The 14,996-nt window shown below is 39.7% G+C and overlaps 1 protein-coding gene across 2 annotated transcripts in view; it reads right to left on the bottom strand.

The window, feature by feature from the left end:
* The window catches only part of LOC105929548 (glutamate receptor ionotropic, kainate 2), a 98,907-nt gene that overhangs the window by 10,330 nt on the left and 73,581 nt on the right, over nucleotides 1-14,996 (bottom strand). For both annotated transcript variants that reach the window (XM_012867386.3, XM_012867387.3), the window contains exons 12-15: nucleotides 11,257-11,375; nucleotides 8,095-8,312; nucleotides 4,146-4,371; nucleotides 531-781 (exon numbers count right to left, since the gene is read on the bottom strand). In XM_012867386.3, the coding sequence (XP_012722840.1) occupies nucleotides 531-781; nucleotides 4,146-4,371; nucleotides 8,095-8,312; nucleotides 11,257-11,375 (814 nt within the window). The remainder of the gene's footprint in view (nucleotides 1-530; nucleotides 782-4,145; nucleotides 4,372-8,094; nucleotides 8,313-11,256; nucleotides 11,376-14,996) is intronic.

The raw sequence follows: 14,996 nt of genomic DNA, 5'->3' as shown, positions 1-14,996 counted from the left end.
TTGGATAAGCTCTGTAGACATCTGATTCATCTTTCATCACAATTTGCCCCAAGCTAAGCAGGTTTTAAAGAATTTTAAAGTGACCCACTTTGTATGTTTTAAACCATTTCCAAAGATTTCAAAACGTCTTTTACCTCAACGTGTTTTTGATTGCATGATGGTTACTTTTACAGAATAAAGTGTCTCTGAAACTGCAAAACTAGGGTCTAATGAAGAGGACATCGCTTGATGTCACCTCTGTGCTACGAAATGGTGCAATAAACGAGCCAGGAAAGGACTCCTGCAGCGTGGGAGCCATTTTGGTAATTTAAAATAGTCATTTTGCAGCTGAGCACCTGCCCCCGGATTTTTTGGAGTGTGAATGTCTTTTGTCTCAGTGCACATGACAATTACCTTGCCAGATTTGAAGCTCTGTTAGAGTGTGAAACACAAACACATCTTTGACCAATGACCAATGACCCTGCACGTTTTTACCCATTGGCTATCATTGTGGCCAATTCCTATAATCCTGAGGAAAATGTTTCCCATACCTTTTCCAGCTGTGCGTTCTGTTTGGACTTGTAAAGGACCTCCCCCACGGCAACAAATACTGACAGCACAAGCCCTGCGGCCAAAACGATGAAGATCCCGCCGATGTTCTGCACTCCCAGAGCGCTCGCCTCTTTGCTCTCCTCCTCTGGACAGCCGTTGCCTCTCCACCACTTCTCCTTCATCATGTGCAGCTTCCCTTCCTCTTGCAGCTGAAGAATAGCTATTGTGATCTTGTCTCTATAAGGGGAGCCTGCGGACACAAAAATCCCAACATGAGACTGGGGAACATGTTTAAGAGTCTGGTGCCGTCCTTGTTTTGTTTGTGGGTGTGTGAAACACATTGAGACTTGTGATGATAAAACCTGTCATGTTATTGTTGGCTTCTTAGAGGTCCCCCCCCCCCCTCCCGTAAGTCCTTTTTTCAAATCCAGCTAAGCTGTATTTTCACAGAGTGATTCCAAAATTCTCACTCATCTCTCCAGCATGCGGATTATAACGTGCAGGGAGCTGGCAACAATAATTTGGCTTTTTGTGCATCAGAACCACTGTCGATTTTGACAAATTAGCTGCTGTTCGCACTCACTTTCATGCGACAGAAATAGCGCCTAAAAAAAGAGAAGCCCCGTGGGGCGAACATCACGCGGTTACGTATGCGTTTTGGGATTATATGTGGGTACTGGAGATAAAGATTCCACCACTGTAGTGTTTTTTTTTTTTTTTTTTTTTTTTGTGCATGTCGGACAAAAGGATCCAAATCCACGGAAAGTGGGAAAGAGTCAGACTTTAGTGACATTGAGGCACAGCGGGTGCTGGCATGATCAAAGCTGGAGCAATTGTCACACAGCGGCTGAGTCGCGGCCCACTCCTATTCACGGCAGAGCTTTAGTGCGCACACCCTCTCTTAACCAAACCAAAAACACTTATGTTGAGCCCTCATGCTTCCCTTTTTCACTGCCCTAAAAGCTTATTAGTCTATTTGTGTGATTACAAACTCATGCATAATAAAGCAGGGTTGTACATCTCCGTTTTACACACTTGGCTCTGTGGATTACAAGCCCTGGCTAGAAACAAATGTGTTTTTTTTATTTTTAAATGGATTACTTTTTAAAACATGAACACATTCTGTGCTAAACTCGAGAGAAATTAATAAAACATGGCTCCAGGTAGCTGGTAGCATCACTTTGTCTGTCATCCTGATATAGTTTAACCTGTCAGCTCCTTCTTTGCTAATTCCCCCGTTATCTCATCTATCATTTATCCGTCATCATCCATCATCCTTTCATCTTCAATCTCTGTGTGTTTACACTGACACGAAAGTGTTGGAATACAACATCTTGTGCGAACGAGTTTTTCTTATGCAGTAGTTTGTTTTCCCTGAAATATTTAGCCTCACTTGTATGCATTACACACGCCACAGCAAGTACAGGTCTCAAAACACTCTTGTGTGTATGCAAGGGAGCTTGCATGCGAGGAGCATTTCCCCCACTTCATTTAAAGATGAGAGATCCATCGAGCCTCCAAGTCCCCCGGTTCTGGTTCCTCTCATATTTCAAATGATTAATGATGGCCTAACAAAGCAGGCCTTGGATAAATGCTAATAGGATGGGTCCTTGGAGAGGGGGATATGGAGAGCGGGATCTGGGCAAATGGAAAAGCGCCGTTCCCGACACTCTGCGCATACGCAGCAACATAACAGATATTCAGCACCTGAGGACATCCATCATTCTTACCACTGCCTGGCCTCAAGCATTAATAGGATCACAGTTTAAGTCGATAGCGCAGAAGATGACGCATTTGTGTTTTTGGGCAAAAAGACGTTTGAAAGCTGAGAAGCGGCAAAAGGTTAAGATTTAATACATAGCTCCTTCAGGTTTAAAGCCGCAAAAGCTTTTCAGTTGATGTAACAGCTGAGGTTTCCTCAGGTTGTGTGAGCAAAGAAATTAGGTCATAGACACCGTTAAAACAACGAAACTAAAAAAAAAAAAAAAACAGGACTTCTATTCTTCCATTGAACTAATACGGAAATTAACTATCTTAAAACCTCCAAGGAAACATTCTAATGGCTGTAATTTGCCTATCGAGCAATCAGTAGCAGAGAAATGTGTTAGTGATCAGTAATTGCTTTGAGATTGGACATTATAATTTGAATGCATTTAAGACAAACTGATTTGATTTTATCCCATTCTGTTTTACCACATCAATGGAAAAAAAAAAGAACATAATAGAACAGTGAACCCATCTTTAGGCTCTCTATGTCCATCTCAAGGGCGTCACTGTAAATATTGCTGCACTCACGCAGCCACAATGGGGATATATTTAATTGCATCTCTTCTGGCTTCACCATCATCACGGCGATGACTGCATCCCCGCAGATCCATAACTGGCCCGCACTCAAAGGCATAACTCAGACCCAGATGTGGGCAGCCAGAAATTAATCTCTCTAGTTTGATGGCTTTTGGATCACAGGTGATAGGTGCCACTATTAAAGCCGGTAAAAGTGCGCTCTGTGGCCTTGTCGTGACCAATTTAACCTCTGCGATACAGGTGCTGCAAGTATTTACAGCTTCTGGCCAGCAGGCTCAGTATGTCATGGCTTTGACATGTGCGCATATCCCCCGGTAACAATAATACACGTATATTTGAACGATCTAGTTCCTTTGTTATATTCCAGGATCATAATGGCAGTTTTGGCACAAGCAGGCTCAAACCAGCTGCTGACACATTTGCAGGTGCCCATTTTAATCTTCTTCTGAAGTGCTTTTAGTTGGTACCTAATGATCAAAAACAACTTCTCATTAGCAAAAGGGAATGGAGTGCCTTATAAATTACCCTGTATTTAGCACCATCCATCTTCCCGTCAACTTTGATCAGCCTCTCTGTTCCTGCTGATGAAATGCTTTCGCACAGCATGATGCTACCACCACCACATCCCATTATGGGGACGGCGGGCTCAGGGTGGTGAGTACAGTTAGTCTTCCACGGTACATAGCACTTTGAAAATAAGCCATGGGAAAAAGCAGTTTTGTTCTTATCTGATGAGAGCACATTCTTTTGCATGGTTTGCTAAATCTGAATTTTATTCCAGGGTCTCAGATTTCTTTTATTTAAATGAGAAATGAAAAACTGGCTGTCATTTTCTTCCCCTCCCACAATAATGCAATGCCTGTTGTTGCTGTTTCGTCTACAATCCAAAATGCAATGACCGGGGCAACGGGTATGAATGTTTTCGGAAGATGCTGTATAACGTTTTGTATGTCAAGAGGTTTCTTATGTTGCAGACCCCGCCTTAGGTGATCCCAAAGGTTCAACTCTGACTCTTGCTATAGCAGTGAGGGCAGACCAAAGATTTAATCCTATCAAAAAATAAATAAATCAAACCTTTCTGGGTACTTCTTCTTTTATCCATTTACACTCAACACTTTGAAAGAGGTATAATCACAATTCTAGCAGCACCAACAACAAAACAATGAAAGTGAACCTTCTGGGGCTTCGATTATTATCCAAAAACCTACTTTTATCTGTAATGTACTGTTTTCCATATCTTTCCCTTATGAATAACATCACGGGAACAAATCAGTCCAAAGAAAAAGGATGCAAGGTCTCAGGTAATTTACCCATAGGCGTTCCTACTCCATAGGCTTTGGAGTCTATGAGGCCACCAATCTGCGTGAGGTTGCAGTTGCGCTGGGTGACAAACTCAATGGTGGTGGACTCCATAAGGAAGGCGTAATCAGAGGTCAAAACACGTTGGATGCCCTCCTCCACACTCTTCACCATCACAGATTGCCTCCTGCTGTTCATGAACTCCCACATCTTATCATATGTAGAGATCTTTGTCTTCTGCAAATGACCAGAGAGCAGTTTATTACATTCTGATTTTTTTAATACTTGACAAAAAAAGTATTTTCATGCAAAAGGCAGTGAAATACAAACTGTAAATACACACTTTTATGAGCTAAAACTAGATAAAACATTTTATCAGGCACCAGCTTGAAAGTTAGAAAATAATTGTGACACTATAGCCTGCTTTAATATTCTACACAGTAATAATACACATCAAGCTGAAATTCAAACTTTTAATTTCAATGTATTGATGCCATTCATTTTAACATGCAGCTGCTTTAATGAAACACTGAACATAAATGCAAATTATTAGCATACAGTCATATTCAATAAATTAGAAGTTCATTTATTTCAGTAAGTCGATTCCCTAATCGAAATACATTAAATTGATTAATTACACATGTGCTGACGTTATCAATCCTTTATTTCTGTTAATTATAATTATTTTCCACTTTCAACTAATGAAAACATGACATTGAAGATAAAAATATCATAACAGTCCAATAAAAAACTTTTATAATACAGTCTTCATAGAATCTTTGATACCAGCTTAAATGTAATTTTTAAGAGGTACTTTTAATCTGACAAATTAGCCTTATTGAATATTACTGTATGAGATAAGATAAGATAAAGCTGAAACACCTTAATGAAATGCTTCAATTGGTAACAAATAATTTAATTAATTTATTTACAATGGTTTAACTTGACAACGTATAAAGTAAATTAATTCACTAAATTCAATTACTGGTTACCAACTGAAGCAATTAATTTAAGCTTCTTTTTATTGCCTTGGAATAATACAGTTGCCACAACAACAACCCAATATTTTATGTCTTGCTTTGTTATGTCATGTATTTCTCTTTAAACTGAACCAACAATAACTAAATGGACATCAGCATCTGTACATAAATGGGATAAAGGTCAGGAATAGGTTAAGGTTTACTGAGGACATAAATCAGTGGAGACATTTTCCATAAATTTTAGCCAAACATTATATATGCTTTGTTGTCTTTACTGTGGGAGCTAAAAACAAAGACCTGGGAGTGATGTACTTCTGTTCCAGGTAGGAAAACAAGTGGGAGTTACAACTTGTTGAGCAGAACAGTTACTCTCAGCAGTATAAGCAAGTATTTTTCAGCGATCCATTTAATCAAATACAGAAGCAACACAAAAAGCAGCAAACAGGAACATTTTGTTTCTCTATTTTCCTAAAGGTTCATAGCAAAGTTATTTGACTTTTTTTTATTTATACGTCAGTAGCTCACTCTGGTTGCACACAAAGTTTTTATGAAAAATTATCACACCTGCTGCCGTATTAGTTGTTCATTTGGTGTTTTATGCTTTGTTTTTTGCTCAGCTTGTTAGTAAATAAGGCCTGCCATGTTTATGTACAATATTAACGGAATTACATATTGCACATGTGCAGCAGGGGTTAAAAACAAGGAAGCGGCTAATGGCTATGAGAATTAATGCAGAATAGTCCAATAGCAAGGGGAAAAAAAGTGCAAAGAAAATATGATTCCATGAGGGAAAGGGCTGGAATGCCGCTGGGAATACAGTATGAACGATGGTGTTCACTGAAGCGGACGCTAAACCTGCCGCGGCTCAGATGTGACCGCAGAGATGATTGACATGAGTAAATGTTCTGATAAGAGGCTGTAAAAGTTTTTTGTAGAATGCTTTTTTTTAATTAATAATGGTCTTCAATCACACCGAGGTGCCACTTTATTACAAGGCATTGCAGAGGGCCAGGTTCGGTCCGGCATTATTTACAATTGGTTTATAAGTTAAGTAAATTGCCATTATGACAGTTCTGCAATACTGCCACTAGATGTCGCCACATCTGTTTATATTGGTTAATCACGCCGGAGAGCAAATTATTTTTCGGGGCAAAAAGGACCATCAAAACAATTTCAAAATGGATGCTTGGTGTATGTAACCTTATTTTATTCTGATCAAATGGTTTTTGGTATTTTTTTATAAGCATACGTGGCCATATACCTTTAAGGGAAGATTCAAGTTGGTTTTTCAGACTCTGCTTTTTTAAAGTTTACACCTCATAGTAAAACCTTCAAGTGTAACTCACCCCAATGTAAAGGGATAACCCCGCTCCCAGACACATTTTAGAAGTTGCCACTAAAGTGGTCGGTTCCAAGAGACACGGATGGCAGTGAGAGTTTTAAGCAGTTCTCTTTGCTGCAGCGGTCAGGACGAGGGGAAGTGACCTGTTGAAATCTGAAGTGACCAGGGTGACATCTGGTGGTTTTGCCACAGAGCTTTCTATTGAGATGGAGGAGCTTTTACCCTCCAAATGCAGATCAATAGTGACGAATGCATGCACCGTTTGAACCAATAGGAAAATTCAACTACAACTGCCATTTTTCAACCTTAAGAGGGCAGCACTAAGATGGTTCTAAGACAAATATTGTAGAGCTAAACAACTTCACATAAAAATGTAAAAAAAAAAAAAATGCCCAGTGACATACAAGTAGCACTCTTAGGCCCAGCCCAGTTTATCCAGTTTATCTGCAAAAAAAGTTGATTTTGGTGTGAGTTACACTTTAAGATGTAGCCATGTTGGTTAAAGGCCTTTCTCTATTAAAAACAAATATTTGCCGAATATTGTGAGTAATTACAAGGACCTTGAAATACATAAATTATGATTATGACCAGTGCCATGACTACCCTTTTTTAAATCATAATTTATGTATTTAAAAGTAACAATTAGGGCGCGCTAGTGGCGCAGGGGTAGCGCATGTGGCCCATGTCCGGAGGCTTCAGTCATTGTCTTGCCTGACCCAGGTTCAATTCCAGCCTGCAGTCCTTTGCCGAATGTATTCCCCCTCTCTCTCTCAGCCACCCTCCCTGTCAGCCTATCTTCAACAAAAAGGGCCACTGGTGCCACAAAAAAATCCTAAAAAATATATAATAATGAAAGAAAATAGCTGTTCTACATTTAAAGGTTATAAGCAGTCCATGGTTTTGTCATGTAAAATGTACAGGTCTTTCTGTAAACTGGTTTACATTTTTACTGTAAAATATACAAGTGGGCTGGTAACCTTGCTCACATTTTTACTGTATTTATTGCTGAAAATTCTGGTAGCCACAGCTGCCAAAGTTTTTCAGAAAAAAACAACAGATTTTCTTTTAATATGCAGCCTGAATTTCTTCTTAAACAATTCCAATTCATACACATAATCTTTTAAATGATTCATAGATGTTATCAAACCATTGCATATGAATTTTCTAGGAAGTTAAGTGTTTTAAATGAATTATGGACACATTTTACACGAGTCAAACCTCATGTGTGATTTAATTCAATTGTCTAATATTTTCTTAAACTTGTTTATTATGACTCTCTTATCTTTTTTCTTTTCTTTCCGACTCCTGTTTAAGCCTGTAAATTTCTGCTGGCAGATGTCATGTAACTCGATTTTCTTAAAGTAGACTAAAAAAAGGGGGGGGGGGTGACAGAAAACCAAAGAAAACTAAAACTGTCAATTCTCAAAGTGGTTGCAAAACATTTTCAAGGCTTTTATGAAATGACATGTGGGTAGGAAAAAGAAAACCAGTGACAGTTGTTTCTTTCTTATAAGTGAAAATGTCACTGACACAGTAAAGGGAAAAAAATGGCGAAACATGCAATCATACCAGGACCTTTCAAAACCGTATTGACTAAAACAGCTTAACTACAATACAATGAAAGTAACGCAACGCTACCTTGAAGAACGTCATGGTGGCGCCATCCTCCACCACCCCATACAGGATTTTTGTTTGCTTAGCCAGGTCATCAGCAGAATCTATCGGTGACTCCATCCTCTCCACGGTGAGGAAAGCAGCTAAGTTGGCTGTGTATGACGAAATGATGATGAGGGTAAAAAACCACCAGATGCCTCCGACTATCCGAGTCGATAGGGCCTTGGGCATGAGCTCGGAGCCTGAGGTGAGGGGAAGTGGCAGGAGTGGATATTACGTGAATATATTAACATATTCTCTCATCGTGGCTCTAATCTTCTTAACACCATGTAAAAAAACACCACATGACTGTGTCAATTAAACTTGCTTTGAGAACTCTGAGTCTTTTTTAGATTCATTACATCTGCAGCTGGCTTGAACTGTGTATCACTCAAGGGACACTCTGAACACCAGATGATTTCAAACACTTCAAACAAGCTAAATTATCTAGAAGTGAATCCTTTAATTAATGCAAGAGAAACTCAAAAGTACCGTCTAATATGCCTGCTGGGAGGAGAGTGTTTGCATAAATCAACGATTTCAAATCAAACACAGTCGGCATCGATTGTTCAGAACAGTGTGGAGATGTGAGAGCCAGAGAGTCATGCACCCAAGGTAACCTCACATCCTGACTCCACACCCCACTGAGCTCAAGGTGCTGATAGGCCACTGGCAAGAGAAGAGGAGACTAGATATTGGCAGTTGCTTAATCACGGTCTTGTAATCTCCAAAGTATTAAGGTTAGTGCTGCCATCACGTAAATGGTGTGTTTTAAGTTTTCCTCTGAGTTGGGCCAAAGCACACAGCATAAATTATTCAGCAAAACTTCAGAGACAGGAGGAAAAAAAAAAGTACAGCAATCGAACTTAGCTTCAGGATTTCCAGGATTGGAGGAAAGAGCATTTGAAATTTAAATTCAGTCTAAAATGAAGACACAAAAAACAGCAGTTTCTAAGAATTTGTGAAATGTGATACGATGTGTCTCTGATGTGACATTAAAGATTTTCTCCTACGAAAATCAAGGGGCATAAAAGATGTTTTCTAGTGTTTTAGCTGCAATGCTTTCCAAGTCTGCAGTTGTTTCGTCAGTGTTATACTAGATGACAATATCTAATGTTGGAGCTTTACTTTCTGAAGACCTGATGTTTAATGTAGATGGTGTTATTACTGTCTTACTTTAATGTTATTTCTCTGCATCTTGTTTATCCTAAAGAAGCCGCTAGCTACTGTCTAAATGTAATAATTTTCATGGCTCTTAGAAGTGTTGAACTAAGTCTTATTTACATCCTAATATTGAGTTTGTAGAGCTCAGTATTTTTCTCACAGCTTTTTCACGGAGCTGCCGCTTGTTTAGATGTTGCGATAATTACTTTAATTGATAAAAAAAAAAACTTGTACAGAAAATATTTAGAGAAAAAAGTAATTAGGTTGCCAGAATGTATGCACCATGTTGAACAGGCTTAAAATTATTAAATAAATAAATAAATAAAAAGATATTAACAGACCAAGTGTACGCTTTGCTGCATTTCTCCATATTTTGCATTAGAGACAACACATCATTTTGACTTCTATGCAAACTTCTACTCCATTCTTCTGCGTTAAGCTTTAAAATTAGCAGTGCAACCACACACACAAATATTTGGTGGGATTTTGACCTACAGCACATTTTTTACAAATCCTTGGATGTTTTCACTTTCATCATGTTAACGGCCACAATCATTCATGCATTTTATCCATTTAATTTGGCAGACCTGCAAAAATTAGCACCCGATGGTGAAGCGGAAGGAAAATGAGACAAGGCTGTCAAATGTTCAAACGTTCGATGCATTTGTGTCCAGCCGCTTTACTCTAATATCCCAAAATCAAATCCAAGCCCCAGGTTCCTGCAGAGGTCGCCTCATTAGTGGACGGAGTTCACCTCTGTGTAATTTGATCTCAGCATAAATGCAGCTGTCCCGTGAAGGTCTAAAAGGTTTGTTACACAACATTGGCGAACAAACAGCCTCATGAAGACCAGCAACACAGACATAAGGGGTACAGCTGTGGAGAGTTTTACAATGGTTGCAACAGTCATAAAAAGATAGTGGTGCGCTGCTCAATCCCTCACCCGGAAATGTTTGGAGAATGGCCCAACTGCAAACATACCTATCATGGCCATCCACCTGAACTCACAGGCCAGGCAAGGAAAGCACTAATTAGGCCCATAACAGCTCTGGGCGACCTACAGCTCAATTGGGAGTATTGACACGACAACTATAATTCATACGTGCTACAAATATGACCTTTATGCAAGGGTGCAAAGAAAGAAAGCCTTCAGTGCTGTTAGGAGTTTGCCGCAAGCCAATGCGGGGAAAACAGCAAATATGTGGAAGAGATTGCTCTGATTAGATGAGACCAAAATTGACCTTTCTGCCTTACATGTAAATCACTACTTGTGATGGAAAAACTAACATTGCGTACCATCACAGCAAAGGACCTGAGTCTGGAGCAGAGCTTCAACTTATAGCACGTTCAACGACACTAAACACACAGCCACGGTGAAAACAGAATAATTATTCTCAAAGCATATTTATGGGTAATTACGGTCCAGTCAAAGTCCTGACCTAAATTGCATATAGAATCTGTGACAACATTTGAAAACTGATGTTGAGAGAGACTCTCCCACCAGCCAGACTGGGCTCGGCTATTATGCAAAGAAGAAGGGGCAAAAATATCAGTCTGTAGATCTGCAATCGTTTTGGAGATGTACGTGTAATTGTGATTGCAGCCAAAGGTGGTTGTCCACAACGTATTGATGCATTGGGGCTAATACACTATTGAAACTTTTATTTGTAAAAAAATAAAAAAATAAAAAAATATATTTGAAACCCGTGCAACCTTTTCTTCCACTTCACAATCACAGTTTCTTTGTGTTGGTCTTTCTTAGAGATTGTAAAAGGACATTGAAGATTGTAGTTATTTTGTGACAAAAAATAATAATTTAGAAATGAATGTTTAACCTTTGTGAACAAAGCTGCCAAGCATCCTTGGACATCTCTTTCTCTTGCCAGTGGGATTTACAAAAAAAAAATCCAGCCCTTAAGGACAGTGGGGTACAGAGAGCCTCAGCTCCACAGAGCAATTGTAGCCACAGGCTGAGGCAAATACCTTGCTGCATGAGCGCCCCAACTCCAAACCAGAAACTATTGAGCAGTGTGAAATTGTTTTCCACTACATCGGAGTCTGGGTTGCATGGGTGCGGGTTGTACCACTCATAGGGGCTAAACCTACAGGGGAAAGAGCAGAAAGACATTAAAGTCAGTAGAAATAGCGCCGAACACAGAATTCCTTGATGTAAATCACGGCGGAAAACATAACTTTGAAGAAGCCGGAACGAAAGAATTGCAAATGTTCATTAAAAGAAAAACCAGCTTGTAAGGCATTGAAATCAGAGCTGCCGCAGAAAGAAAAGATAATCGTTTGTGTTTTCATTAAAATCAACAGACTGGCATATTCAAAAGCCATCAGTTTATTGTGGAACAGACTAATATGCGGAAATAACCGCGTCACTGCTGATAATGTCCCATTGCATGATGATATTGGCCATCATTATTCTGGAGCGTTTAAATGTTTCCTCAGCACCGGCAATCACCAGTTTGCAGCTGCAGGTACAATATGCATCTCACATTTTTTTGCTCCTGTTCTTTCTTCTTTTCAAAACAAACAATTCCTATTCTTCCAAGCAGCTTTTTGCCTGTTCTCTCACCCCCCCCCCCTCACGCTATCACCCCATTCTCATTCGAACAGCGAACCCCTTTTCCCTCTTTACCCCCCAGGGCTTCGCTTCCCCTATGAACCTCCCCCTTTTACCCCCATTCATCTGCTGCCTGTCTTGGCAGATTGTTGGTGTCTCCGGGTCACTTGTGGACATTTCCCATTTATTATCCTAAGCAAAAGTGGCACGGCATTAGCACAAGGTGATTGGGTTAGTGTTAAGCATGGGGAACTGATTGAGTTTGTGCTGAAGTGGTTGATAGAGAGAGCATTGCTTATGCAGAGTTGAGGGGTCCATCAGGTAATGCTGTTGAGGAGCTTTTTCTGCAACTTAGTGCATGCTAATAAGCCTGTGGTCATGTCTTGAAGACTTAGATTGTTTAGAAAAGTGATGCCAGTTTGTCAACTGTGGCTTTTTACATCTGCAGAGGGAAACACACATTGTTTGGATGGCTTTTCTGGCCGAAGATATTTCACGAGATAATGCCATATCAAGAAGTATAACTCAAAACTGGCTTTTGCTATATCTCGGATATTTAAAAGTGCAACAGAAGAAGGTAAATAACAGGAACTTTTATCTACATATGTATTTATGGGCAAGAAAGAAAAACAGAAAAATACCCTCAGAAATAGTGACCAGGAAGTAAACTGGTTTGCAAAGTATTCATAATGCCAGAACCTTCTCACTTTATTTTTACATTAATGTGTACTATAAGGATATGTGTGATAGACCAACATAAAACAGCACATAATTATAAAGTGGAAAAGAAATCTAACACCTTTTATAGTTTAAAACTAACCCTCCGTTTCGTCCTGGACACAAAAGTGGTGGCGGCAAAATTGTGCTGTGGGACATGTTTGTCTTCAGCACTGTAACAATGAGGCAATGTTACATGTATGAGTGCATATTGTTTTAGAAATCCATTAATAGAAAACAGTTAAACAAGATATAAATTGTTTTTTATTTGTTTTGTTTGGTTGTTTTCTGGGCGTGGCTTCACCTGCAGTGGAAGGACCTCATAATGGCCGTTTCTCAATTCACGATAACGCGAAGTACGTCCAGGAAGTACGGACTTGGGGAGAACGGGAGTATGCAGAACGTATCTCTGTGTATTATAACAGAAGCGTACTCAAGAAATTATAGGAATGTGTTTAAAATATTTTCAGTTGGCATCCGTTTGTAAATGTATGGTTTTGTTTGCTCTTTGTCTAGTGTAAATAGTGTAATTTTCCATTTTCATTTGTTGCAACCCCAATGATTTAGGTTCATTTTTATTTAAGCTGTTTGTCATTTGTTGTTCATTGATGGGTGTTGGTGGGTCTGTTTGGTTACACTGCTGGCTACAAAATAAAAAGATCAAGACGCTTCCACAAATGTCACATTGCTTTGTTTTTTTGACTGCCGTTTGGGTCCCACTTCCATGGCCGCTCGACCAGTTTGACAAGCATGTGACAGGCATGGACAACTAATCTGTTTAGTGTTCATGGGAAGAGGGATAGAACAACATTCTGGGCCATCTTGATAGAAAGACTTGAAAATCATTGTTCTCAAATGTTCTCCATCCAATTTCATCGAGTGTGATCTATTTTGCAAAGCAGAAGGCACAGAAATCTTAATTTCTAGATGTGCACACCCAATGAAAACTTGAAATAAAAGGTGCTTTGACAAAGGGAGGATGAACCCAATTTAATGCCCAACTTTTCAAATTGTTCTGAATGAACAAAAAAAACACGTACGTATTGTTCTTTCAACAATAGGTGCCTCTCCTAATTGGTTTATTACAAAAGAATCACCAGAAAATATACTCAAATTTGGGGCTGTAACCTAGCAAAATGTGAAAATGTTCAATGGATGTGAGTACGTTTTTTAAGACATTGCAGGAGGACTGCAGTGCTTGTGCATTAGTGTGATATTTAGGGAAAGCAGTGTGTAACACTTCCTCAGGTGAATCAAAATGTCAATGCAGGACGTGACCGGACTGTGTCAGCAAGAACAGTCTGTCCACAATTACAAAGTGAGGGATATTATGGAGGGGTTGCAGTGCATAAACCTCTCATTACACAGATGAGTGCACATTTAAGACTTCGGTGGTGCAAAAACACACAGGTGATGGTCTGCAGAGATGTGGAGGGAAGAAAAAGTGATTATTCCCGGTGAGTCATCTTTCACTGGGAGGAGGAAAGAGGACTGAATGCTTGATGCTTTCAGAGTATAATGCTGGCATGGTTTGCTTTTACTTGTCCCCTTAGAGGACAGTATCACCGCAAATCCATAATGTTTATGTAAGCTGGGGAATTCATTTCAGTCTCGTTCTTTTTTTTTTTACCTTTTTTTACTCTCACAGCCCTTAATTATTCAAAATATTGCCGCAAGCTGTTTGTTGCATAGTGTATCTGACAAGCACATCCAGAATCTGGAAATCTGTGATGAAACAAAGTGAAAGGCTATTGTGTGAGATAACTGTAGATATAAGTATGGAGATGTCATTTGATCTCACTTTAATCCTCTTCTTTAATCATGGTTGCCTCATTAACTATTTGATTTTAGATGTAGTCAGAATGCAGCAACATTTTTGAGATGTTGCCCTTCCTTGGCAGCTTTTGGCAATTCTGTCCCCTGGAGAATCCTCTGTGAGGAAATGGCGGTGATGACACACTATAATTCTTCCTGTCAACACCATCAGGATGCCTGATTTACTGGAATGCCAATGAGCTCTGTCTCCTTGGAACCACAGGCAACAGTAATGACACAATGGCCTTGTGGAGCTAAGTGGATTTCAGATTGTTTGCTTGCACATGCTTTTCCCTCCTTTTTATTCTTGAATTCATCCACTCATTCGTGCATGAGTGTTTCTGCAAGAGCCCCCATAGCTCGCGCGCATTCTGCAGAAGCCGCTGTGTATTTGTGTTGACACTATCACATCCATCTCCAAGTCAAACAGTTATGCGGTTGTTCCCATTTATTACATATAATGTGAAGCTGCAGCCCGAGGCAGACCGAGGGCGACGTAAGATGTATGCAGACGGCAAGGTTGTGGGTGTAGATCTATAAAATGCTCCCTTGATTGGATTGTGTTTGTGTCTGTTTGTGCCTACATGTGTATTCCGTACGCACAGCGCCCGACGGCTGCTGC

This window comes from Fundulus heteroclitus, chromosome 15 (genome assembly GCF_011125445.2).
Source record: "Fundulus heteroclitus isolate FHET01 chromosome 15, MU-UCD_Fhet_4.1, whole genome shotgun sequence".
Taxonomy (NCBI): Eukaryota; Metazoa; Chordata; class Actinopteri; order Cyprinodontiformes; family Fundulidae; genus Fundulus; species Fundulus heteroclitus.
This window is presented reverse-complemented; position numbering and strand designations above follow the sequence as displayed.